The sequence below is a fragment of the Macaca fascicularis genome, chromosome 5, assembly GCF_037993035.2.
Source record: "Macaca fascicularis isolate 582-1 chromosome 5, T2T-MFA8v1.1".
Classification (NCBI taxonomy): Eukaryota; Metazoa; Chordata; class Mammalia; order Primates; family Cercopithecidae; genus Macaca; species Macaca fascicularis.
This window is the reverse complement of record NC_088379.1, coordinates 47,425,261-47,451,021: the sequence shown is the minus strand read 5'-3', so window position 1 is coordinate 47,451,021 and position 25,761 is coordinate 47,425,261. Positions and strand designations below refer to the sequence as shown.

The 25,761-nt window shown below is 35.3% G+C and overlaps 1 protein-coding gene across 7 annotated transcripts in view; it reads left to right on the top strand.

Moving 5' to 3' along the window:
- Nucleotides 1-25,761, top strand: part of NFXL1 (nuclear transcription factor, X-box binding like 1) — a 67,259-nt gene that overhangs the window by 25,335 nt on the left and 16,163 nt on the right. For all 7 annotated transcript variants that reach the window (XR_012434812.1, XM_005554836.5, XM_074039732.1 and 4 more), the window contains exons 13-18: nucleotides 2,795-2,915; nucleotides 3,142-3,301; nucleotides 4,327-4,418; nucleotides 10,085-10,106; nucleotides 10,533-10,673; nucleotides 13,982-14,148. Coding sequence is in view for 6 of the 7 variants with exons in the window: in XM_005554836.5 (XP_005554893.3) it covers nucleotides 2,795-2,915; nucleotides 3,142-3,301; nucleotides 4,327-4,418; nucleotides 10,085-10,106; nucleotides 10,533-10,673; nucleotides 13,982-14,148 (703 nt within the window). In the remaining variant the exon portion in view is untranslated. The remainder of the gene's footprint in view (nucleotides 1-2,794; nucleotides 2,916-3,141; nucleotides 3,302-4,326; nucleotides 4,419-10,084; nucleotides 10,107-10,532; nucleotides 10,674-13,981; nucleotides 14,149-25,761) is intronic.

Here is a 25,761-nt window from a genome sequence, read left to right as displayed (position 1 = left end):
TGTGACTTATTTGTTGAAGAAACTAGGTTGCTTTATTTAGTTTCTCAGAGCCTGGGTTTTGCAGATTGCATCTCTGTGGTATTATTTAACATGTTCCTCTGTCTTCTGTATTTTCTGTAACCTGTTAATTGGATCTAGAGGTTTGATCAGATTCAAGTTTTGATATTTTTTGGTAGAGTGGTGTTTTTTTTTGTCATTGTTGTTGTTTTTTTAGATTTTTATTAACCCTTAAAAAAGCTTATTAGTCACAACAAAATTTTCCCTGATGGAAAGTATATGGAAGATGCTGTTGTGCAACTCTCAACATTTGTTTCATCTACAGTTTTAAAAGAATGTGGAATCATAGTATCATACTATTTTTCCATCATTCTAGAATCCTTCGTAAGCAGAATTATACAGTAATTTATAGGGGGAATGTACTAACTGTATGCTTGTGTTGCGGGTATATGAAAATTTGATTTATAGTTTTCTTTTCTTTTTTTTTTTTTTTTGAGACGGAGTCTCTCTCTGTCACCAGGCTGGAGTGCAGTGGTGTGATCTCCTCACTGCAACCCCTGACTCGCCCGTTCAAGTGATTCTCCTGCCTCAGCCTCCCGAGCAGCTGGGATCACAGGCATACGCCACCACGTCCAGCTAATTTTTGTAGTTTTAGTAGAGCCGGGATTTCACCATGTTGGCTAGGATGTTTCGATCTCCTGATCTCGTAATCTGTCTGCCTCAGCCTCCCAACATGCTGGGATTACAGGCATGAGCTGCAGCCCCCGACCGATTTATAGTTTTTTTTTTTTTAAGTTCTGGATCATCTGTGTTTATAGTTTTAGAACTACCCGAATCATACCTATTTTGGCTGTTAACTGGTATTGGACAGTGTAGTTATAGTCTCCGTATACTACTTTTTCATTTTGAAAGTATTATCATGGAAGCTATTTTAATTAAAATATGTTATGCTTTATAGGTATATATAACGGATTCTGTTGGTCAGTAGGGAGACTGTTTAGAGAAATTATCCCTTATTCTCAAAATTTAATTTTAAAAAACGTGATACTGTTGTTTAGAATAGCAAAAAGGTTATGTTTAAGTTCCTCTGCTGAAGATGAACGAAAAATTGTCATTGTTAAGTATAGAAACTGATATAATATGCTGAATGAAAGCTGACTTAAATATTACTATCAACTTTAAAAATACAACTTGTAGTCATTCTTTGGGTAAAATAAAAATAAAACTTGATTATGTGGGTTAGGATAATTGACTTGCATTAACATCAAGAATATATATGTAAAACACATTGGGTATTTTGTATAATAAATGTTATGTTTGACCCTACGATGTTTTACCTCTAATTTTCTCTTTTTCTATGTTCATTATTTGAATTATAATTCTTAATTTGTATTTGTTTTAGGGAACCATTTTGAACTTCTAGAGGCACTTAAGCCAGGATATTGTCCATCTTTAATCTTTTTTTATCAGGTTAACTCCCGGTCCATGTTTTGCTTGGTCCTGACACCTAAGCAACAGTCTCTTTAAGATATTCATTTCTTTGTTGAAAACTCTTCTTCCTTCATTATTTCATTTCTGATAGAGTTCCTTACGGAGAAAACTAGAGTGGAAGAAAGCTCTTAAGATAATAACAGAATCTCTTGGAGAGAACTTTATAACCTGCTTTAAAGATTTCTTTGATTTTGTTTTTTTATATTTCTGCCAACCCATAATAAAAGAGCGTAAAAAGCTGAAACCAAAATAACATTTTTTTTTTTTTATGTTTAGAAGAGATATATTTGGGATTATAGCCTAAAATGGTGCCTTAGTACTTAGTCTTTCACAAAGTACAGTTAATGGAAAATGGACTGTACTTGCTACTAACCAATATCAGGTCATGAGAGAGAAGTTACTGGGAATTCGTCTAAAAATTGTGTACTTGGATAGATGTATGAAAATAGGCCAACGATATTATTGTTAATGTTAAATTTTCCAAAGACTTAAATCCATTTTTGCTTGTTTTAGTTTTGAATGAATAATATGTTAAATTTGTTGTGTAGAACAGAAGTTTTAGCAAATTTTAGAGAAATGTCTGAAACTTTATTGAGATACCGGTGGGTACAGAGAGAAAAGTGTTATAAATCAGGGGCTGGGTGCAGTGGCTCACGCCTGTAATCCCACCATTTGGGAAGCTGAGGTGGGAAGATTGCTTGAGTCCAGGAGTTCAAGACCAGCCTGGGCAACATAGTGAGACCCTCCCATCTCTATAAATAATCAGAAATTAACTGGGCATGGTGGTGTGTGTCTGTAGTCCCTGCTACTTGGGAGGCTGAGGTGGGAGAATTGCTTGAGCCCAGAAAGTTGAGGCTGCAGTGAGCCATGATCATGCGACAGCACTCAGCTTGAGCAACAGGGTGAGACCCTGTTACAAAAAAAGAGAAAAATGTTACAAGTCAAAAGTATACAGCTTGTTGAATTTTTACGAACTGAACATAGCCAGGTAACCAAAACTTACATAATTAAACAGAACATTACCAGAATTTTCAACACCCTACTCGGATCCTTCATAACCATTACTCTGATTTTGAACAGTATGGATTAGTTTTTCTTGTTTACTTTATATAAATGGAATCATGCACTATGTACTCTTTGTGTCTGAATCAATGTTTTATGGTAAGATTCATTCACGTTGTTGTAGTTTCTTCATTCTGGTTGTAGAGTATCCTATGGTGTGAATATACTAAATTTATGTATTTTACCATTGATAGGCATTTGGGTAGTTAAGGAAACTTTTTAATTGTCAGTATTTTTTTTTCAGGCAGTTGCTATCCCTGCCCAGAAACCGTAGATGTGAAGTGTAATTGTGGCAATACAAAGGTGACAGTGCCCTGTGGCCGAGAACGTACCACAAGACCACCCAAGTGCAGGGAGCAATGCAGGTGAGTTTGAAGCTTTGTACAAGCTTCTATCTGATGTTGTACCAATTTAAATTCATATTGGCTTTTAATATTTTAATTTAATTTTGCTTTAGTGTTTTAAAATATTAATATTCACAGTATACTCATTCTATATGGAATCAGAAGATATATAAATAGATAATTGTCCTTTAGATGTAATTATTCAATGATTAAAAGTAATTTTTGAAAATTGTACTTCATGATTTAGTCGACCACCAACTTGTCATCATACAAGTCAAGAAAAACATCGCTGTCACTTTGGCTCTTGTCCACCATGTCATCAACCTTGCCAAAAAGTTTTGGAGAAATGTGGTCATTTGTGTCCTGCTCCGTGTCATGATCAAGCATTAATAAAGCAGACTGGCAGGGTAAGGGAATAATGCTATTAAAGAAATAGTGCATTGCTGTGGGTTGTACTTTCTTGCTTTTACTTAGTTTTTCAACAAGCAATGATTAAGCGCTTATTGGGAAGCACTGTGCTTGGAGCAGCGTACAAGGTAATCAAGACTTGATTTTTTTGTTTTAAGCAACTCACAGTGTAGAAAAGGAGTGAGACCAATAAACAGTGTTTGCAAATACAGTGTGATAGTTACATTATGATCATGATATAGATGAATTTGGCAGTCCTCCTTCATATATTGTGGTTTAGGGTTATAGATATCTCCTATAACCTTATTTTAAAGATTTGTTCACTTTTTAATATTTTATTTAATATTTATTTATTTATTTTTTGAGACAGAGTCTCACTCTGTTGCCCAGGCTGGAGTGCAGTGGTGTGATCTCAGTCACTGCAGCCTCCACCTCCCGGGTTCAGCGGTTCTCATGCCTCAGCCTCTGAGTAGCTGGGATTATAGGCGCCTGCTACCATGCCCAGCTAATTTTTGTATTTTTAGTAGAGATGGGGTTTCACCTTTTTGATCAGGCTGGTCTCGATCTCCTGACCTCAAGTGATCTGCCCGCCTCGGCCTCCCAAAGTGCTGGAATTACAGGCGTGAGGCACCATGCCCAGCTCATCCTCATGAATATTGAGCCCTAACTAAGTATCAAGCATTTTTTTAGGTGCTGAGGAATAACAGTGAGTAAAATAATGGAGGTTATATTCAATTGGTAGATGTTTTTCTCATTTCCTTATTGGAAGTAAAGGAGGCTACACTGCCTTTTTTCTACCATTTATAAACTGGATTCTGTCTCAGTTATTAATATCAAATGTATGTGGAGGGGGACAATTTAATACAGATAAAATGGAATATTTCAGTAAGCACAATTTATTGATTATTTGAAAGAATTTCAACCTGCTTGAGCAGAGGATACATGGAACTATTTTCTTAGATTCTTAAAATGGCCATATGGTTTAATCCCTCTGACTTAAAATTCTTATGTATTTTATTTGTAGCACCAGCCTACAGGCCCTTGGGAACAGCCTTCTGAGCCAGCATTTATTCAGACTGCATTACCGTGTCCTCCATGTCAAGTTCCTATTCCTATGTAAGTATTAGAATTTCAATTAAAAGAAAAAAAAATTTTTTTTTTGACATAGCTTAAAGGGTATCTGAAGTCAATCTCCCTTTTTTCTTAGTTCAGTTCATTATTATTTCAGGCCTAACCTATAAACTAGTCTGTCTGTCTTAAGCTTCATTCTTTTCAAACATGTTTGTAGTACTTGCTTATAAACCTCCTATAGATATCTTTTTTTGAGTCTTTACCCCCAGTTGGAGTTTGAAGTCCTTCTTAGCTTTCCATAGCAACTTGTGCATGCAGTTACAAAAACCAATCCAAGGAACATCATTTGTTAGTTTTGCTGATGATTCCCATACTAGAGTGGAAGCTCCCTGAAGACAGAAGAAAGCCAGGTTTTACATAAGGCAAACTTGGGGAATATTTAAAGGAAGCCTTGGAAATGAGAGGAAGTAGTTTCCTGTATGGGCCAGTGAATGACTAGGACTGAGCTATAAAGAGCTGAACCTACAGTAATAGGGAATCCTGGAATTTTTTATACTTCCAGCAGAGGTTATGGAGTATGGGGAAAAAAGAAGCGCAGAATGCTGAGAAGCAACATAAAATTAGAAAAGGGGCTGTTGTTTACAACTGAGGTGCCAAATTAAACATTGGTATTTCTTGTGTATTGGTCTTTTAAAGAGAGGGTTGTTTTTGTTTTTTAATTGTAAAAGCTTTCATTTGCACAACATTCCTCCCAGTTGAAATAGCATGTATATTTTTGTATATTGATCACACAGTCAAGTTGGGAGGCAAAGTGTTATTAGGAGATATATGCACAAATAGGGTAATTTTAGTCTGTAGATTTAATGGAGGAGGGCTGTGTAGTTAGCAGAGAGGTTTTTCATGTAGGTATTCAGTTATTTGAGGCTACTCTTTTACTGAAGACTTAAGTTATAATCATGAGGAACCAAGTTGTTGCTAATATCTCTTACTAAGTTAGAATTATTAGCGGCCTAAAATTTTTCCTTGAGAGAAACAGAAGAGACATTGATATTATAATTCATAGACACAAAAATGTTGTCATATACATAGTACCTAGTTAGCATTGAGTTCCTTAGTCTGGGTTTTTTTTTGTTTTTTTTTTTGAGACGGAGTCTCTGTCACCCAGGCTAGAGTGCAGTGGTTCAATCTCGGCTCACTGCAACCTTCTTCCAGGTTCAAGCGATTCTCCTGCCTCAGCCTCCCGAGTAGCTGGGACTACAGGTGTGCATACCGTGCCCAGCTAATTTTTGTAGTTTTAGTAAAGCTGGGATTTCTCCATGTTGCCCAGGCTGGTCTCAAACTCCTGGCCTCAAGTGATCCACCCAGATTGCTAGGATAACAGGTGTGAGCTACCGTGCCTGGCCCTTAGTCTGTTTTATATTAAGATTATTTAACATATATGTCTATCTTATTTAATTCGGTTAATTTGCTTGAAATCTCAGTTTGGATAAAATATTATTTGACAGTAGAAAAACTGCCTGGAATTACTAAGTCATGTTTACTAGAGGTTTAAAAAATGAAATTAGATTTACAATGGTCTTTCTTTCTTACTTGACTGGAATATGTTGCTGGAAGATGTGTGTGTGTGTGTGTGTGTGTGTGTGTGTGTGTGTGTGTGTGTATTAAAACAGATTGTCTCTTAGAGTAATGGCTCTTGAGTTTAGGGTTGTGCTTCCCACTAACTTCTTCTATGAATAAGTCATATACCTTCTCCGTTTGTTTGTAAAATAACGAGGTTCAAGATAGGTATAGTAATGTCAGTAAGGAGAGAGTTTTCAGAGGTCCTTACCATTATAAAATGTCCTTTGTGTGTAGCAACAATTTGTAAATTTTGTCTGATGTTAGTATAGCCACTACAACTCTCTATTGGTTACTAATATCATGGAGAAATTCTTAGCAGCAAACTACTGAAACTGACTCAAGAAGAAACAGAAAATCTGAAGAGATTGAATTAGTAATAAAAAATTTACCACCAAGAAAAACCAGGACCAGATGGCTTCACTCGTGAATTATACCAAAAGTATAAAGAAGAATTAACACCAATCCTTTCACTTAAGGAGGGTCACTTCCCAACTTAATTTAACAAGGCTGGTATTTCCCTAATACTAAAACCAGAGGAAGACATTACAAAAAAAGCTGCAGACCAATATCACATAAGAATATAGATGCAAAAATTCTCCACAAAATACTAGCAAATTGAATCCAGTACCATGTATAAAGATTATATACCATGACCAAATGGAATTATCCCAGAAATATAAGGTTGATTCAACATAAGAAAATCAATCAGTATAATTCTTAGGTCTCACTCTCACCCAGGCTGGAGTGCAGTAGTACAGTCCTGACTTACTGTAGCTTCAAACTCCTGGGCACAAGGGATTCTCCTACATTAGCCTACTGAGTAATTGGGGCTACAAGCATGCGCCACCATATCTAGCTAATGTTTTATTTATTTACTTATTTATTTTAAATTTTATTTTATTTATTTATTTAGAGACAGAGTCTCGCTTTGTTGCCCAGGCTGGAGTGCAGTGGTGCGATCTTGGCTCACTGCAAGCTCTGCCTCCCAGGTTCAAGCAATTCTCCTGCCTCAGCCTCCTGAGTAGCGGAGATTACAGGTGTGTGCCACCACGATGGCTAATTTTTGTATTTTTTAGTACGGATGGAGTTTCACCATGTTGGTCAGGCTGGTCTCGAACTCCTGACCTCATGATCCACCCATCTTGGCCTCCCAAAGCATGAGCCACCACATCTGGCTGGTTTTTAAAATTTTTGTAGAGATAAGGTTTCACTGTGTTGCCCAGGCTGGTCTCAAACTCCTGGCCTCCAGCAGTCCTCCTGCCATGGCCTTCCAGAGTGCTAGGATTATAGGCATAAGCAAGCCACTGCTCATCCAATTGGTGTAATTCTTATCAGCAGAGTAAAGGGCAATTGATAGATGTAGCACAGCATTTGACAGAATCTGACAAACTTTCTTGATAAAAACACTCAAAAAACGTGGAAGAAAAAGATAATTTCCTCAACCTGATAAAGGGCATCTGTGAAAAACCCACACAGTTCACGTAATACGTCGTGGTGAAAGATTGAAAGTTTTCTGCCTAATAACAGGAACAAGACTAGGATGCCTGCTCCTGCCACTTCTTTCAACATTGTACTAGAATTTTTAGCCAGAGCAATTAGGCTAGAGAAAGAAATTTAAAATGTCTTTTTACTTGGAATAAAGAAGAACAATTTGCATTTTCAGATGACATGATCTTGTATGTGAAAAGTCTTAAGGAGTCCTCAAAAATACTATATGAGTTTCTTAATGAGTTCATTACTGTTGTAAAAAACATCACTATACAAAGCCAGTGGAATTTCTGTACACTGGAAACAAACAGTCTGAAAATGAAATTAAGAAAACAATTCCACTTATATAGCCTGAAAAGAACATTTTGTTTAAGAAATTCAATAAAAGGAATAACAGGATTTGTACAGTAGAAAGGACAAAATCTAAATGAAAACCTAACTAAGAGCAGTAACATTTATCCCTCAACATAATTAGACTGGAAGTAGAGCAGCTCTATTGTTGGTAAATTTGGCTCATTCAATTACACCTCATCAAAACCTCAGATTGTCTTTCCATTTTGTTATCCTTGGTGTGTCATCTTTGACCTCAGGCTGTTTGCTTTTTTGTTAACTTCTCAACCCAGACATGAAAGTTTCCAAAGGGAGAAATGGAAATGTGTATGCCTTCTGTGTGTCATCATCATCACCTTCTCTTTCTTTCTCTCTTTTTTTTTTTGTAAGGGTAAGGAAACTTCTCCGAAGCTCCACAGGAGAACTCTTTTCACATTTCATTAGACCATTTTTAAACCATTCCCTGGAAAGGGAAATGATGTGTTTGTTTTCTTAAATAGACTTTATTTTTTAAGAAAGTGTTCACATTTACAGAGAAAATTGCACAGAAAGTACAGAGTTCCTATGTGGGCCCCCATACCACACAGTTTTCTCTATTACCAACTTTCATTAGTGATACAATTTTTACTGTTGAGGAACCAATATTGGTACGTTATTATTCGCTAAAGTCCATAGATTACATTAGGGTTTACTTTCTGTGTTGTATGGTTCTGTGGGTTTTAACAAATGCATAGTGTCATATATTTACTATTAGTTTTATACACAATAGTTTCATTGCCCTAAAAATGCCCTGTGCTGTACCTGTTCAACCTTCTTTTCCCTTCCTCATCTCAAACTCCTAGCAACCACATATCTTTTTATTGTCTCTATAGTTTTCCCTTTTCCAGCATGTCATATGGTTGGAATTTTACAGTGTGCAGCATTTTCAGACTGGCTTCTTCACTTAGCAGTGTGGTTTTATGGTTCCTCTGTGTCTTCTCATGGATTGATAGCTCATTTATTTTTATCATTGAATAATAATCCATTGCATAAAGGTACCATAGTTTGTTTATCCATTTACCATAGAAGAACATTTTAGTTGCTTCCAATTTTGGCAATTAAGAATTAAGCTGCTATAAACATTTATGTGCAGATTTTTGTGTAGACATAAGTTTTCAGCTCATTTGGGTAAATTCTTAGGAGTGTAATTGCTGGATCACATGGTAAGACTTTGTGTAGCTTTTTAAGAAGCTGTCAAACTGTTTACTAAAGTGTCTGAATCATTTTGCAATCTCACAACAATGAGTGAGAATTGTTGCTCTATATTCTCACCAACATATGGTATTGTCAGTGTTTTGGATTTTAACTGTTTTATTTTCAATTGATACATAATAATTATACATATTTATAGGAAATGTAATGCTGTTTCAGTATATACAGTGTGATATAGTGATATATAGTGTGATATATAGTGATCAGATCAGGGCAATTAGCATATCCATTATCTCAGACAATGGATATTGTTCTTTGTTTTGGGAACATTCAGTATCCTCTTTTCTAGCTATTTGAAAATATATATTATTGTTAACTATAGTTATCTGTAACTATAGTTATAGATATCTATATAGATATCCATTGTTATAGGTAACTATTGTTACCTATAGTTAACAATAGATACTATAGTTAACAATAGATAACAATAGTTTTATAGCACTGTGGGATAACTATAAAACACCAGAACTTGTTCTTCCTATCTATCTGTAATCTTTCATCTTTTCTTTCTTCAGTATTGTGTTGGCTGTTCTGGGTCTGTTATCTTTCCATATAGACATTAGAATCAGTTTGTTGATACATACAAAATAGCTTGCTGGTGTTTTGATTGGAATCATATTGAATCTGGATCAAATTGGAAATAAACTACATCTTAATAATTTTGAGTCTTTGTAACTGTGAACGTGGAATATCTCTTCATTTATTTAAATCTTTGATTTCTTTCATCAGTATGTTGTAGTTTTCCCATAGAGGTCTTGTATATATTTTGTTAAATTCATACCCAAGTATTTCATTTGTTGTGCTAATGTAGTGTTATGTTTTTAACTTCAAATTCTAATTGCTCATTGCTACTATATAGGAAATCAATTGACCTTTGCATATTAACTTTGTGTCCTGTAACTTTACTATAATTGCTTATTCCATTTTTGTTTATTTTTTTACTGCTAGTAGAGTTAGCATCTTTAGATATTGTTTTTGAATAATTTGTAATGTTTTCATTTTATTTTTTTTTTTCCTTGTAGGGAATGTCTTGGGAAACATGAGGTGAGTTATAGGCACAATTTTAAAGTAAAGCTTATAATCTATACTATTACATAGTATAGCTTTACTAGAGTTGTTAGAAATAATAAAGTCAAAGTATTGTTTTTTACTGTTATAAAGAGTACAAGAGTTTACTAATTTAAAAAATATGTAGTGCCTTTATTTGAGAATTAGCCTGTGGATATGCATTCACTACCGAATCGTATTGAATTTTCCTTTTAGGAGGAGGATGTTTTCCTTCTTGGCATTCATTACTTTGGAATATTTTGATAGGTTACTTTGATTTTGATAATCAATATTATCTGTGCAAACTTATTATACCTTTCTGAAACTTGTTCTCAAATGATAGCAGAGTAATTTTGGAAACATGTAATATGTCCAGAAACATTTGTGTAATGTGTGCTGTGCTGATTTCCTTTATTTTTTAAGGTGAGTCCACTACCATGCCATGCTGTAGGACCCTACTCTTGTAAAAGAGTTTGTGGAAGAATCTTAGATTGTCAGAATCACACATGTATGAAAGAATGCCACAAAGTAACCAAAATTGATGGCTGCACTGGAAAAAACAAGGTAATGTTCTTAGATTGAATGTATATCTGCCCGTAGTATTCTTGAAACGTTTTTACAGCAGTTATACCATAAATATTTTTCTGTTTTGCTTTAGCTTCCTTCCTCTTTTTTTGCCCTCATCCCTTCTCCTTCCTTGCCTTTCCTAAAACAGCTGCCTTAAACAGCTTGGTGTGTATAGTTCTGTATGTTTATTCCAGTTCATAATAATGTGCCTTTTAATGTGGAATCCTTTACATACTGTACCTGTGTTAATACATAGGATATGGTTTTATGATAAAAATACATAGATTATGTATCTTCTTAGACAGTAGGTAAGAGTATCACCTCCATTTCTTTCTGTTCATATCTGAGTTTAGAGCATTTACTCCAAGTTAGTTTTCAAACCTGACACACAGGATGGATGTTGTTCATAATTTTAATAAATTTAAATAAATTCCCAATCTTTTGTTGAAAGTAAAATAAATGGCATCACAGATGAGCACTGTTTCTATGTGTATAATTAACTAAAAGCATTTTACAAGTGTTTGAGAACTCAGCTATTCAAAGATCTCTAAAAATTGTCATCTTACAAGGAAAAACAAATGTAGCTAGTGTTAAACTTTAGTTGTAAAATAATTTTTTTCTAGACTTCCAGTCTATAGGGAGTTGTAATACTTGTGTCTAAATGAGAAATAGGCCAGAAAATTTAAGTGTCACTTTATTATTAACATTGAATTTACAACTATTTAAATTATTAATATGACTTGTGTTACTGAAAATTTTAGTTGCATTGTTAGGGGTTTTTTTTGTCTTCAATTTATAATACATGACAACATAGGTATTCTTCTTTTTCATGTGCAAGCATATGTGTAAATATATTGCTTATAATTTCTTCATCGATCCATGACTTGACCCTCAAAAATGTACTCATGATAAAACAAAAGGATACTAGAATTTTAAAATCAAACTAACAAATAATGATACAGAATCATTTTAACTAGTTACGGTGTAGCTGCTCTATGGCTTCCCTCTTCCAGATTTCCAGAATATGAAGTGAGTCAGAAAAAGCTTATTTTCAAAGCTGATGTGACTATTAAGAGATTTATTGTGGATAATCCCCAAATTGCTTCCTGGGTTAAAGCTTCTGTTTTTCTTTTTAAATGAGAACTGCATATGATATTTGACAGATTGACTTGCTGTATTTCTTAACTAAGATAGTCTTTCCTAGAAGATAGAACTTGATATTGGAAGTGATCCAGGAAAATAGCTTAGCTAGTGTAGATTCTGTGATTTTTGTTTGTTTGTTTGTTTGTTTCCCCCATAGCTGGAAGGAGCTCATATTCTAAGTATACTTTTTGTTTTGCAAATAGAGAAACTGAAGCTCTGTGACTTGTCCATGATTCTGCAACAGGAGAGTAGCAAATCAGAAAGTACTATGCCTGATCTTTTAACTCCCAGCCCAATATGCTCTTCTACTCATGTTATTTAAATAGAAGATTTTTGTAGGTGTACCACATAGGAAGAGCAAATGAAATAAACTCGTTATGTTAACTTTGGTTCTCTTTGCATATTTTGTTACTCACTGCCTAATACTTGCTCAGTCTTTCCCATCTCAGAAAGTCATGTTACCATTTTTACCCAGTTGTGCAGATCAAAGACATAGGAATCATGCTTGATTTCTTTCTTGTCTTTGTTGTCCTTTTCCCACAGATAATCCTGTTAGGTTTATCATCAAAATAGATCCTGAATCTGACAGTTTATCATAACCTGTACCTCTACCATCCTCATCTAAGCCACCATCACCTTTGACTTAGGTTTCTGCAGTAATTTCCTAGCCAGCTTTTCTACTCTCACTTTGTTATATTGCATCAGCCAGATAATCTTTTGAAAAATGTAAATCGAGTATCATCTTCCTGCTCCATATCCTTTGGTAGTTTTCAGTCACTCTCTGACCAAAATTTAAATCCTTTTCAATGGCCTATAAAGGCTCAGTAATGATCTTCCCCAACTTTCATCTGACTACTCATCACTCTCTTGCTTACTCACTTCTACCTCTGTTCATCCTGTTACTTGAACATTCTACATTTGTTTTTTCTTAGAGCCTTTGTATTTGTTCCTTTCCTCTGGAACTCTCCTTTCTGGTGGCTCTCTCCCTCATTTAACTCAATTTCTATTCACATGTGATCTTTATCAGTCAGGTTTCCTCCTTGTTGCTGCCATCACTCTTTCTTATCCTGCTTTATCTTCAGAGTAGTTACAAAGACATTATATTTATGTTCTTTACCTCCCCACATAAATGTAGGTTCCAGGAGCCTATCTCATGTCTTCCCAGTGCCAAGAACAATTCCCAGCACATAAGTGTTGAGTATTTGTGGAATAAATGAATATACTTTTTAAAAATAAAATTATTTTATAAAATTATAAAATAATATTTTTATAATTTGAAACACTATTTCTTTTTAATCCTATATGTCAAAAAATAGCTTAGAATTTTATCATAATAATTGTTGTAATCATGGCTTCTCTTTGGAATAATAATAAAAATGTTTGACCTTTAAGATTTAATATCCACGTCTATAGCTCTCTTATTTTACCTCAAGTATGATGTTACAAACAATATCCTGAAACAAGTATTTTTAACCTTCTTTAGTAGATTGTAATACTAGTTAACATTATTAAATCACTAGAGAAAAGGGATTTAACATTATTAAATCACTAGAAAAAATGTGCCTTGTTAAGTTACATTGAGGTACATTTATTTGTAAAATGTAATTTAACTTTAATTCCTTGATGTGCATTAAAATATAAACTACTGGTCATTATTTTTTCACTCTATATGTGTTTCTCTTTGGCAAGGTGAGATAATTACCTCCAGACTGTTTAGTGCTTTGGAATTTTTATTTATGTGTTAACAGTGTATTGATTTCTTTAGGTCAGTGTTGATTATTGTATAGAAATCAATGAACATTTTTACTGTGTATTTTTTTTTCTGTCTTTGACTATTCTTTAGGAAGCAATTTACATTTTTAGTGGGATACTTTATATAGTCAAGTTCATTTTAAGGTTCATTTAAAAATGAGGCAATTTGACTTAATGAGACTCATAGGCAAAAAAAATCTATATGGATAATAGTCATATTGACAATCTTGCTATTCTTTAGTTTTAATATTTTTAAGATAAATGAGAGCATGTACCATTTGATTAACTGTGTTTCTAAGAGCTGCAGAAGTGCTTTATTTTAATGGTATATATAAATTTTATAACTCTAACATATAGAAATGTTAGGCTTACCTTGTACTTAGGTGATTTATTTCCATGCTATTTTTCAGGCGGGCCCAGAATGCCTTCATTGTGAGGAAGGGTGCTCCAAGTCACGGCCACTAGGTTGTCTTCACCCGTGTATTTTGCCATGTCACCCTGGAGAATGTCCACCTTGTGTTCAGATGCTTAGAATAAAATGTCACTGTAAGATCACAAGCCTATATGTGGAATGTAGGTAAGTAGACTGAAAAAAAAAGTCTTATTTTATTACAATTAGTTGAATTGGTATCTTTTTATAATTAAGAACCCTTTATAGTGTACTTTGCTTAAACTCTAGATGCCTAGATTTTCTAATAGAGACCTGGAAGGAAGACATGTAGAATACTACACTTTCTGGATACTTCATCCTGAATTCAAACAGGGAAATTGTGCTTTTTTTCCATTTTGGGATTCTGTATAAGATTTTGTTATGAAAAAAATGGTTTCACTGCTTTTAAAAACATTAAAGAAATACTCCTATACCTGATAGTTTGACTATGTCAAATTAGAATTTTGTTCAATCAAAACTTGACTTGTACATACAGGCACACCTTGTTTTATTGGACTTCACTTTATGGTACTTGGCAGATACTGAGTTTTTTACAAATTAGAGTTTTTTGTCAGCCTGCATTGAGCAAGACTATTGATGCCATTTTTTCAACAGCATATGCTCACTTTGTGTCTCTGTCACATTTTGATAATTCTTACAATATTCAAGCTTTTTCATTTCATATCTGTTATGATAATCTGTGATCAGTGATCTTTGATGTTTCCATTGTAATTGTTTTGGGGTGCCATGAACTGCACTTCTGTGAGACGGTGAATTATTGATAAATGTTGTGTGTGATTGAACTGCATCACTAGCAGTTCCCCTATCTCTCTCCCTCTCCTTGCGCCTCCTTATTCTGAGAAACAACAGTATTGAAATTAGGCCAATTAATAACTCTACAATGGCTTCTAACTGTTCAAGTGAAGGGAAAAGTCACATGTCTGACTTTAAATCAAAAGATAGAAATGATTAAGCTTAGAGAGACATGTCAAAAGCTGAGATAGGCTAAAAGTTAGGTCTCTTGCACCAAACAGTTAGCCATGTTGTGAATGCAAAGGAAAAATTCTTAAAGGAAATTAAAGTTCATTCCAGTGAACACAGAATGATAAGAAAGCAAAGCAGCCTTATTGCTGATATGGAGAAAGTTTTAGTGGTTTGGATAGAAGATCAAAGCAGCCACAACATTTAGAGATGTTCCTAACTCTCTTCAATTCTGTGAAGACAGAAAGAGATGAGGAAGCTGCAGAAGAAAAATTTGAAGGCAGCATAGGTTGGTTCATTAAGGTTTAAGGAAGAAGCCATCTCCATAACATGAAAGTTCAAGGTGAAGCAGCAAGTGCCGATGCAGAAGCTGCAGCAAGTTATCCAAGAAAGTTTAGATAAGATCATTCATGAAGGTGGCTACACTAAATAACAGATTTCCAATGTAGACAAAACAGCCTTCTATTGAAAGAAAATGCTATCTAGGACTTTCATAGTTAGAGAGAAGTCAGTGCCTGGCTTTAAAGTGTCAAAGGACAGGCCAACTCTCTTGTTAGGGCCCTAATGCAGCTAGTGACTTTAAATTGAAGCCAGTACTCATTTACCATTCTGAAAATTATGCTACATCTAGTCTGTGCTCTATAAATGGAACAACAAATTCTGGATGACAGTATATCTGTTTACAGCATGGTTTATTGAATATTTTAAGCCCACTGTTGAGACCTACTGATCAGAAAGAGTCCTTTAAAAATATTACTGCTCATTGACAATATACCTGGTTACCCAAGAGCTATAATGGAGATATGCAAGGAGATGAATGTTGTGTTCGTGCCTGCTAACACAACATTCATTCTGCAGTCCATGGTTCAAGGAGTAATTTCAACTTTCAGGTCTAATTTTTTGAGAAATACATGCCAGATATAGGTAGTGATTTCTCTGATGGATCTGGGTAAATTAAAAACATTCTGGAAAGGAGTCACCATTCTAGATGTCATTGAGAACACTCATGTCAACAGGAACAGGAGTTTGGAAGAAGTTGATTCCAGCCCTAATACATGATTTTGTTCAAGACTTCAGTGCAGAAAGTAACTGCAGATGTGGTGGAAATAGCTAGAGGACTATAATTAAAAGTGGAGCCCATAGATGGGACTGAATTGTTGCAGTCTCATGATAAAACTTAAACAGATGAGAAGTTGCTTCTAATGGATGAACAAAGAAAGTGGAATCTACTTCTGGTGAAGATGCTGTGAACATTGCTGAAATGACAACAAAGGATTAGGATTTAGAATATTACCCAAACTTAGTTGATAAAGCAGCAGCAGGTTTGATAGGAATTTTGAAAGAAGTTCTACTGTGGATAAAATGCTGTGAAACACAGCATCGCATGCTACAGAGAAATCTTCCTGAAAGGAAGAGTTGATTGATGCAGCAAACTCTATTGTCTTATTTTTTTAAATTGCCACAGCCACCTCAATCTTCAGCTACCACCCTGATCAGTCAGCAGCCATAAACATCTAGGCAAGATGCTCCACCTGCAAAAACATTAAGACTGACTGAAGGCTCACATGAGTGTTAGTAGGTTTCAGTAATAAAGTATTTTTAAATTAAGGTATATACATTGTTTTTTATTATGTAATGCTATTGCATACTTAGTAGACTGCAGTATTGTGTAAACATAACTTTTATATGCACTGGGAAGCCAAAAAATGTGTGTGACTTGCTTTAGTATAATATTCGCTATATTAAGGTGGTCTGGAACTGAACCTGCAATATCTCTGAGTTATGCCAGTAGTTAGGCATATTTTTTTTTTTTTTTTGAGATGGAGTCTTGCTCTGTCGCCAGGCTGGAGTGCAGTGGCACGATCTTGGCTTACTGCAATCTCTGCCTCCCGGGTTCAAGCAATTCTCCTGCCTTGGCCTCCTGAGTAAATGGGATTACAGGCGCGTGCCACCACACCCTTCTAGTTTTTGTATTTTCAGTAGAGATGGGGTTTCACCATGTTGGTCAGGCTGATCTTGAACTCCTGACCTCATGATCCACCCACCTTGGCCTCCCAAAGTGCTGGGATTACAGGCATGAGCCACCACGCCCAGCCTACTTAGGCATAATTTTTAATTTATGGATTTAAAAGGTAGGCCTTTGTTTATTATAAGCATTGCTGTTATAGCACCTATCACACTAGGATATGACCAAACCAGTATGTTTTCTTTATTTAAAAAAATGCCAGTTTTTGCTTATGGATTATTTAGATGGAAGAAAAAACTTTCCCTTTTATTTAATAATGATATAATTTACCACTTAACTCTCCTGGCTGTTTCACTTCAGTCTGTAAAGTGAACTTTTTGTAAATATATTTTACTCAAGTTTCATTTGGGAATATTACTTTATTTCATATTTTTTTAGCATAATTACATTTTGAAAAATTCCTGTTCATATTAGCTAATATTTTTGTTCCCTAAACTCTAGACTCATGCTTTGTTAAATTATAGAAGACAAATTTTATTCTTTTCTTATATTAAAGTTATTTTGTTGAAATCTCAAAAATAGAGTATTATAATTTTTAGTCTTAGAAATTTTGTAGGGGGAATTTAGAGGGCAATTTTGCATTATTAATGGATGGTAATGATGAACTTGAGCAGTCTCACACCTGCATTCTGTTTGCTTATATAGCTTGTTCCTCATCAAACTTTCACCCATGAATTTTAGCATCCATTGATGATTCTGTTGTAAATCAGTTGTTACTACGATAACATTTGAGAAAATAGAAAAAGCTCTCAAGAACAACACACATGTGCATGTGTGCCCAGATGCTTCATTAATGAAACCCTTGACCATTTAATCCCAATGATACTATATTAAGTATTCTAGAGCATAGAAACCCAAGGAAATAACTAAGTGTATTTTATAAAACAAATAAGAAGTTGCCAAGTGAGAATTTTCCAACTCCATCTGCTAAATTTATTAATTGACATTTTACTGTAAGAGCTAGCCCCACCTCGTATGTTAATACTAGCATGAACCAGTGGATTCTTTATTTGGTCCTTCGCCATCATTTTGATGTTTAATTTATTGAATGTGAAAGGCCCATGAGAGGGTCTTTAAACTGGTTCTCTTGTCCCTTTGATGTGTTTCCATCTTTGTTTTAGTATTTTCTTTTTTTTTCTGGCTAATGAAAATGTCCCAGGCTCATTTTGTACTTTACGTATCCTAGCCCAGGACTCAGATATTTCTCTAAGGGCCTTGTTAATGGACAGTGATATTTAAAAACCACTTGGTGTGCTTTTTGCTCCTTGTGTATCATTGCTTCTAAGCTCTCTGTTTTGATAAGGACCATTTTTAAATTTATTTTAGTGAATTGGCTGTTGCCGTCCTTCGCATATTTTTTTTCCTTGGGGTTTGGTCTTTCTTTACAATACTTTTGCCTCATAATTGATTTCTCTCATCTCGTATCATTGGTTAACATCTCCAGTCCAGTGTTAAATAGTATCGGCCCTGCCTTGTTTTTCTTTAGAGGAATTACTTCCTGTATTTCTACATTATGTAAGATGTTGGCTTTGTCACCATGTTAGAGAGTATCCAACAATTTCTGTTTTCTTAAATGTGTGTGTATATTTAAATCAGGATTGGATGCTGAATTTGCCAAATGATATTTTAGCATCTGTGGAGATAATCATAACATTTTAATCTTTGGATCTGTTGATTTTGATTAGCTAATATTTAGGATTTAAAAAATGTTCATTAATTGTATTAGTCTGTAATTTTCAAATTTTGTATTGTCTTTGTCAGATTTGGGTATCAACATTACATTTGTTTTACAAAATAAACTTGGCTATTTCCTTGGTTTTCTTTGCTTTAGAATATTTTATGTAGTATCATTGCAATTAACTGGTCATTGAGGGTTTTATGGAATTCCTCTATGAAACCATCTGGGCCTGGTATGTATGTGTTGTTTTTGATAACTTTCTCTGTTTTTTCTAATGAAAATTTCTCTTTTATGGGGTCATTTTTGGGAAACTGTTATTTTGCTTATAAATTATTTCATCTAGATTTTTCAAATTTATTTGTATAAAAGTTTGTAAAGTAGTTGCTTATTGTGATGAAAATTTTGTTGTTTTACGATTTCCCCTTGTCATTCTTATTTTGAATATTTTTGCTTTCTCCCTTTTTCTTGAGTGTCAGTTAGTAAATTTTTTTATTTTAAAAAACCTAGAATTTTGATTAACTGGATTGACTGTTCTTTTATGGTTTACCACATTTTTTTCTGCTCTTATTTTATTATTTCCTTTAAAAAGAAATTTCTAAATTTCTTTAAGAAGAATTGAGAATTTAATTCATTTATTTTTATGATTTCATTTTTATCATAGATGTGCTTAAAGCTTATGGATTATTTACTGCTTTAGGTATATTCCATATATTCATGTGTGTACTGCTTTCTTTATATTTGAGACTTTCTGTATCTTTACATTGTATTTCCTCCTAAACTCAAGATTTTAAAAATATAAGATCTAGTTTTATTGTGTTGTGATCAGAGCATGTGTTTGTAATTTTTTTCTAATTTATGGAACTTAACAGTGCTTCCTTTGTAAAATAAGGTGATCAATTTTTATGAATGTTCCATGTGCTTGAGAAGATGTAATATCTTACAAATCAGAATATAAGATTTGGGTTGTGTGTGTGGATCATGTTTTAATACAGTAGCTTTGTCTTATATTGAAAATGCTGTGTTAAAATTCCATATTATTAGTGTGTTTCTTTTTGTTTTGTTTTTGTGTTTTGAGACAGTCTCACTCTATTGGCCAAGCTGAAGTGCAGTGGTGTGGTCATGGCTCACTGCAGCCTTGAACTCCTGGGCTCAAGTGATCCTCCCGCCTCAGCCTCCCAAGTAGCTGGGGCTACAGCCACATACCACCATGCCTGGATAATTTTTAAGAAATATTTTGTAGAGATGTGGTCTCACTATGTTTCCCAGGCTGGTCTCGAAACACCTGGGCTCAAGAGACCCTCCTGCCTCAGCTTCCTAAAATGTTGAGATTACAGGCGTGAGCCATCATGCCTAGCCTATTAGTGTGTTTCTGTGTGTCTTTGCATCTGCTGTAGATTTTTGCTTATAAAGATGATTAAGCTGTTACATGTTGTACAGCATTTTTAGTAATTTTGGCTCTTAGCATTGAAAGGTATCCTTTGTCACATTTAATACCTTTGTTTGAGTTCTTATGCATCCCCTTTTTCATTTTAATAGGCAAGTTAAGTAAGTCCTTTAAGAATTTTTAATATCACTAATATCTTTGGTTTAGCTCTGAATTATTACTTTATGATTACTGTTTGTATTATGTTATGTCACTTTTTCTTTATGTGATATGTTTTCTCTGCTCTTAAAAGTTTCTCCTGTTAAGGTTTGTTTTCGTTTAGTGGTTGATTACTTTTTATTTGTACCTTTTTAATGTCTTTAGACCCTTGTTTCTTTCATCTTTTACTAACTGGTTTGGAGCTTTTAATTTTATCACCTGGTTCTCGTTTAAGACTGTATGACAATCAGTGAGTTATTTTATTTGCCTTTTTTTCTCTCCTTCTCTTCTCATTGTTTAGTTGCATGCTTTATTCTTTTTCAGAACATACAACATATATATATTTTTCTACCCTCATTCCGACCTTTTTTTCTTCTTCTTCTTTTTTTTTTTTTTTTTTTTTTTGAGATGGAGTTTCGCTCTATCGCCCAGGCTGGAGTGCAGTGGCACGATCTCGACTCACTGCAAGCTCCACCTCCCGGGTTCACGCCATTCTCCTGCCTCAGCCTCCTGAGTAGCTGGGACTATAGGCTCCCGCTACCACGCCGGCTAATTTTTTTGTATTTTTAATAGAGACGGGGTTTCATCGTGTTAGCCAGGATGGTCTCGATCTCCTGACCTCATGATCCACCTGCCTCGGCCTCCCAAAGTGCTGGGATTACAGGTGTGAGCCAATGTGCCCAGCCCTTTTTTTCTTAGATTTTCAATTTTAAATTTCAACCATCAGTCTTTTTGCTGAAATTTCCCAGTCTTCTCTTGGATGAATGAAGTGCATCCTCTAGTAGTTTCCCCAAGAGAGCTTGTGAGTATAGTATTCCCTGAATGCTTAATTCTTAAACATTCCCTTGCATGTTTCAAGAATGTTTTGCTGTAGCATTTACAACTGTATAAAAAGTCTTTTATTGGTGCTTTCTTTCCTAGAATTTCTTGGAAATGTTGCTCTATGTTGCTTTTGTTTATATTTTACTTTTGAGAAATTTGATGCCAATCTCTCTTTTCCTTATGAGTTAATTGATCTTTTTTGCCTGGGACCCCTAAAGTTATTTCTTTCTCCTTCACTTCCCTCCTCCTCCTCCTCCGTCTTTAAAATCTAATGTTTTTATTAAGGTACGACTCAGGGTTAATAATTTTTGATAAATTTTTCCAGGTACCTGATTAGCCCTTTCAACATATAAGTTCAGTATTTTTATTTTCCTGGATTATAGTTTTAAATACCAGATCTGTTTCATTTATTTTGTTTTTGTTTTTTAGTGATACGAATTGTGTATATGTTGGATTTTCTTTTTCTGTCTCCAATTTCACTCAATTACTTCTTTGACACTTTTTTCTAAATCTCATTTTTATCATCTGGGTTGTTTTGCTGCTTCATTTCAGGGACCGTTATTAACTTTTGATTCAAGTATGTTCTTCTGTAAATATGTTATTCCATGAGCACCTTGTAATTTAGTTTTTATTTCTGATGTAATTTTATCTTATTTTTTTTCCCCTAAATTCAGTCAACCTTTGTTCATTTCTTCTTTTTCTTCTCCATTATGTTCTTAGGTTTTGCTTTTCTGACTTAAGGTGGTAGTGTATTGAAGGGCCCTATACCTTGCTTATTTTGGGTAATTTGCTAGGACTCACAGAACTCAGCATATAGTTATACCTACAGCTATGAGTTATTACAGCAAAAGGGTAGGAGGCACAGTCAGCAAAGGGAAAAGGCACATGAGGTGAAGTGTAGGGGAAACCAATCACAAGCGTCCAGAGTCTCCTCCCATTGGAGCCACATAGGATGCACTTAATTCCCCCAGTAATGAGTTGTGACAACACTTGTAAAATGCTTCCAGCCAGTGAAGTTCATTAGAGACTGAGCACCTAGAGTTTTTATTGGGGGAAGGCTACATAGGCAGCCTCACCTGGTACATACCAGAGTTCAGGGCTCTCAGAGGGAAAGAAACTGCTCAACATAAACCATTGATTTATACAAACAGTTTAGACATAGTCAGCTGTTCTTATCAGTTCTAGGAATGGTGGGAACCTTACTGAAATCCAAATTCCCAAGCACCAGCCAAGGGCTAGTCTTAACAAGGAGGCCTTTCAAAAGAGCGGTCAGGTCTGCTAGGTTAACGCTTCTGTACAGGCGGTGTTTCATATAGTTACTTCAGTTTGGAATATTATGTTCCAGTTTTCTTCTTCTTTGTACTTCTTTTTTTTTTTTTTTTTTTTTTTTTTTTTTTTTTTTGGGTGAGAGATACAGGAGGGGATTTTCATCAGTGAAAGGGCTTTGGATGTCATTTTCTGTTTATTTTCTGTAGTAGTTTTTTATAGATGTAAATTATATATCTTTATGTTTTCGGACAGAGGTTAGTGTAAGATTTCTAGTTGATGACCACTCTCTTCTCAGTGTGGGAAAATACAGTTTTTTTAAATGGTTGGCGTTTTAGGGTGGTGCTGAGAAGAGGAGAGGAGTTATGTGTCCTTATTTTACTTTTGTTTTCTTTGGTCTTGCAAAATCCTAAATTTCCCTTCTTCTTTTGCTGGGTCTAAAGAAGTCTGCCTAAAGTCTGCCTTTCCCTTTTTACCTTCTTCCCAGAGTTGCCTTTCCAAGATTGGCTACTTGAATCTTGTGTACTTACTTTATTTTATTTAATTTTAATTTTAATTTTTGAGACAAAGTGTCTTTCTGTCTCCCAGTCTGGATGCAGTGGCACACTCACGGCTCACTGTAGCCTTGACCTCCCAGGCTCAGGTGATCTTCCCACTTAAGCTTTCCTAGTAGCTAGGACTACAGGTGCACACCATCACACCAGGCTAATTTTGGTGTTTTTTTATAGAGACGGGGTTTTGCCATGTTGCCGAGGCTGGTCTTGAACTCCTGGGCTCAGGCAGTTCACCTGCCTCGGCCTCCCAAAGTACTGGGATTAGAGGCGTGAGCCACTGCACCCAGCCTTGTGTGCTTTTTAAAATCCATTCCCTTTAGTTAGTGCTGTGGTCTACCAGGATATTTTCAGGGTTTTCATACTTATGGGGACGTTTTTCTGTTGCGATTTTAGCTCAGCCTCCTCTTCTCTTTTCCATTTAGTTTTTTTTAGAACTCCACTATCTCTATGAAAATACTTGCATTGGGAGCTTGAGAAATAGCTCTATCAGAAATTGTTTTTGTTTTTTTTTTTTCCTAGTTATAGGTAATTTGAAGTTTATAGAAATTTGTAGAAATCAGCTGGGCGCGGTGGCTCAAGCCTGTAATCCCAGCACTTTGGGAGGCCGAGACGGGTGGATCACGAGGTCAGGAGATCGAGACCATCCTGGCTAACACAGTGAAACCCCGTCTCTACTAAAAAATACAAAAAACTAGCCGGGTGAGGTGGCGGGCGCCTGTAGTCCCAGCTACTCGGGAGGCTGAGGCAGGAGAATGGCGTGAACCTGGGAGGCAGAGTTTGCAGTGAGCTGAGATCCGGCCACTGCGCTCCAGCCTGGGCGACAGAGCCAGACTCCGTCTCAAAAAAAAAAAAGAAATTTGTAGAAATCTTCTGGTTGTGCTGCAGTCATGGGATTTAGTGATTTTATTTGTTATTAATGAGCTATATGTTTTTTGAGGGGGACATGTGGATATATTTGGATTAAGGTGGCTTCCATTACCTCAGCACTATAGATTTTTTTTCTTAAATACGTATTAAAGTATAAGTTTTAATATAGAATTCTATCTCTTCAGTTCTTATAATTTCATTTGCTTTCAATTCAGTGAATTAAGTCATCTTTTCCTTTTAGTCCTGTGTGGAAAAAAACACAAACTGTTTTTCCTCTGCTCTTAAACCACAATAATCAACACAAAAGACTTTTGTGACCAGATGTGTGGGAGTTTCTTCCAACCAAAAAGAAAACAGTCACTTTTATAGCAGGCACCAGCTGGGTGTCCTGTAATTCATTTCTGAGACTACCTGGAGAAAGTGTCAGATCCTGTAGGTTGAGGGCTCAGTCCCACAAGACTGCCTCCCCTTCAGACACTAGTCTCAAGTTCAGGCCTCTGGAATATCTGACTGACTGGCTTCAAGTTTAGGTTCACACAACCCCCTCTTTGGGTTTAATTTGCTAGAGTGCCTCACAGATCTCAGAGAAAAACTTATTTATGTTTACTGGTTTATTATAAAGGATATTGCAAAGTATACAGATGAAGAGATACATAGAGTGAGGGATGAAAGAAGGGGTATGGCAATTCCATTCCTACCCCTTCCCCACCATTCTCATACCACCCTCCAGGAATTTCTGTGTTCAGCTATTCATAAGCTTTTTGTACCCTATCTTCTTGGGCCTTTATGGAGAATTCATTGGATAGGCATGATTGAAGTACGGACACTCATGTAGAAGTGTGACTGGACAGAGGGTTTGATCTAATAACTATAGACCGAGTGGGGAAACTCAACAAGGCCTGTTTCAATTCTTTTTGGCCTGTGTGTGAAGCATTCCTTCTTCCAGAGTATGGGACAGGACCCCTTCTGAAATGGGGTCTTATGACCTACAATCAGACAAGGTAGGTCAGAGAATTTCTTTATGGCCTGGTCAAGACAGAAAGGCGGAGGAAGACTATATTTTTAGTTTTAATGGCATGCCTTGGGGAAAAATAACAGGGGCTGTGGGAGTGATGAGCCAAGAACCGTGGACGAAAACCAATATATGTATATTATTATGCCATAGTCTTTTTCTGCTTAATGTTAATTTCTTCTGTAGAATTTGGATATAAAAGATATAGACCTTGAAAATTTAATTTATTCCTAAGTATAGAGTAACAGGAATAAAATAATGTTAACTCTTAAGTTCAGAGGTGAACATTCTACTTGGAAGAATCTTAAAAATGCAATAGTGTTTAATAGAGCCAGCATAAAAACTTTGTGGTATTAAGTGAAACTTTGCCAAGAAATATCTTAGAGTATATTTATAGCTAATTTAGTATGACTATTTAGATAATAGTTTTAATTAACATTAAGGAGACTGAACTTATAGTATATTTTGGCAGTTATGTCTGGTAAAAGCAAGAATAGGAAAGGCAAGAAAATACAGAATAAAGGAAAAGAGGAAAAAGGTATGGGAGAGAGAAAAGTGAGATGCATATGATAGGGAGTTTTAGATGGTCACTAGTTACTGACTTAGGCAGTGTCTATTGGAAAGTAGGTTTATTCCTTGGTGTTTGTGACTTTTTTCTGAATTACTCACTGAGATATAAAAGTATTTTAAAGTGCAGTGTTCTAAAATGATCAGATCTGAAGTGAATTACTATTTTATTTTTTTTTGAGACAGTCTCGCTCAGTCACCCAGACTGGAGTACAGTGTCATAATCTTGACTCACTGCAACCTCCGCCTCAGGTTCAAGCGATTCTCATGCCTCAGCCTCCTGAGTAGCCAGGATTACAGGCATGCACCGTCATGCCTGGCTAATTTTTGTCTTTTTAGTGGCTAATTTTTGTAATTTTTGTATTTTTAGCTTTCACCATGTTGACCAGGCTGGTCTCGAACTCC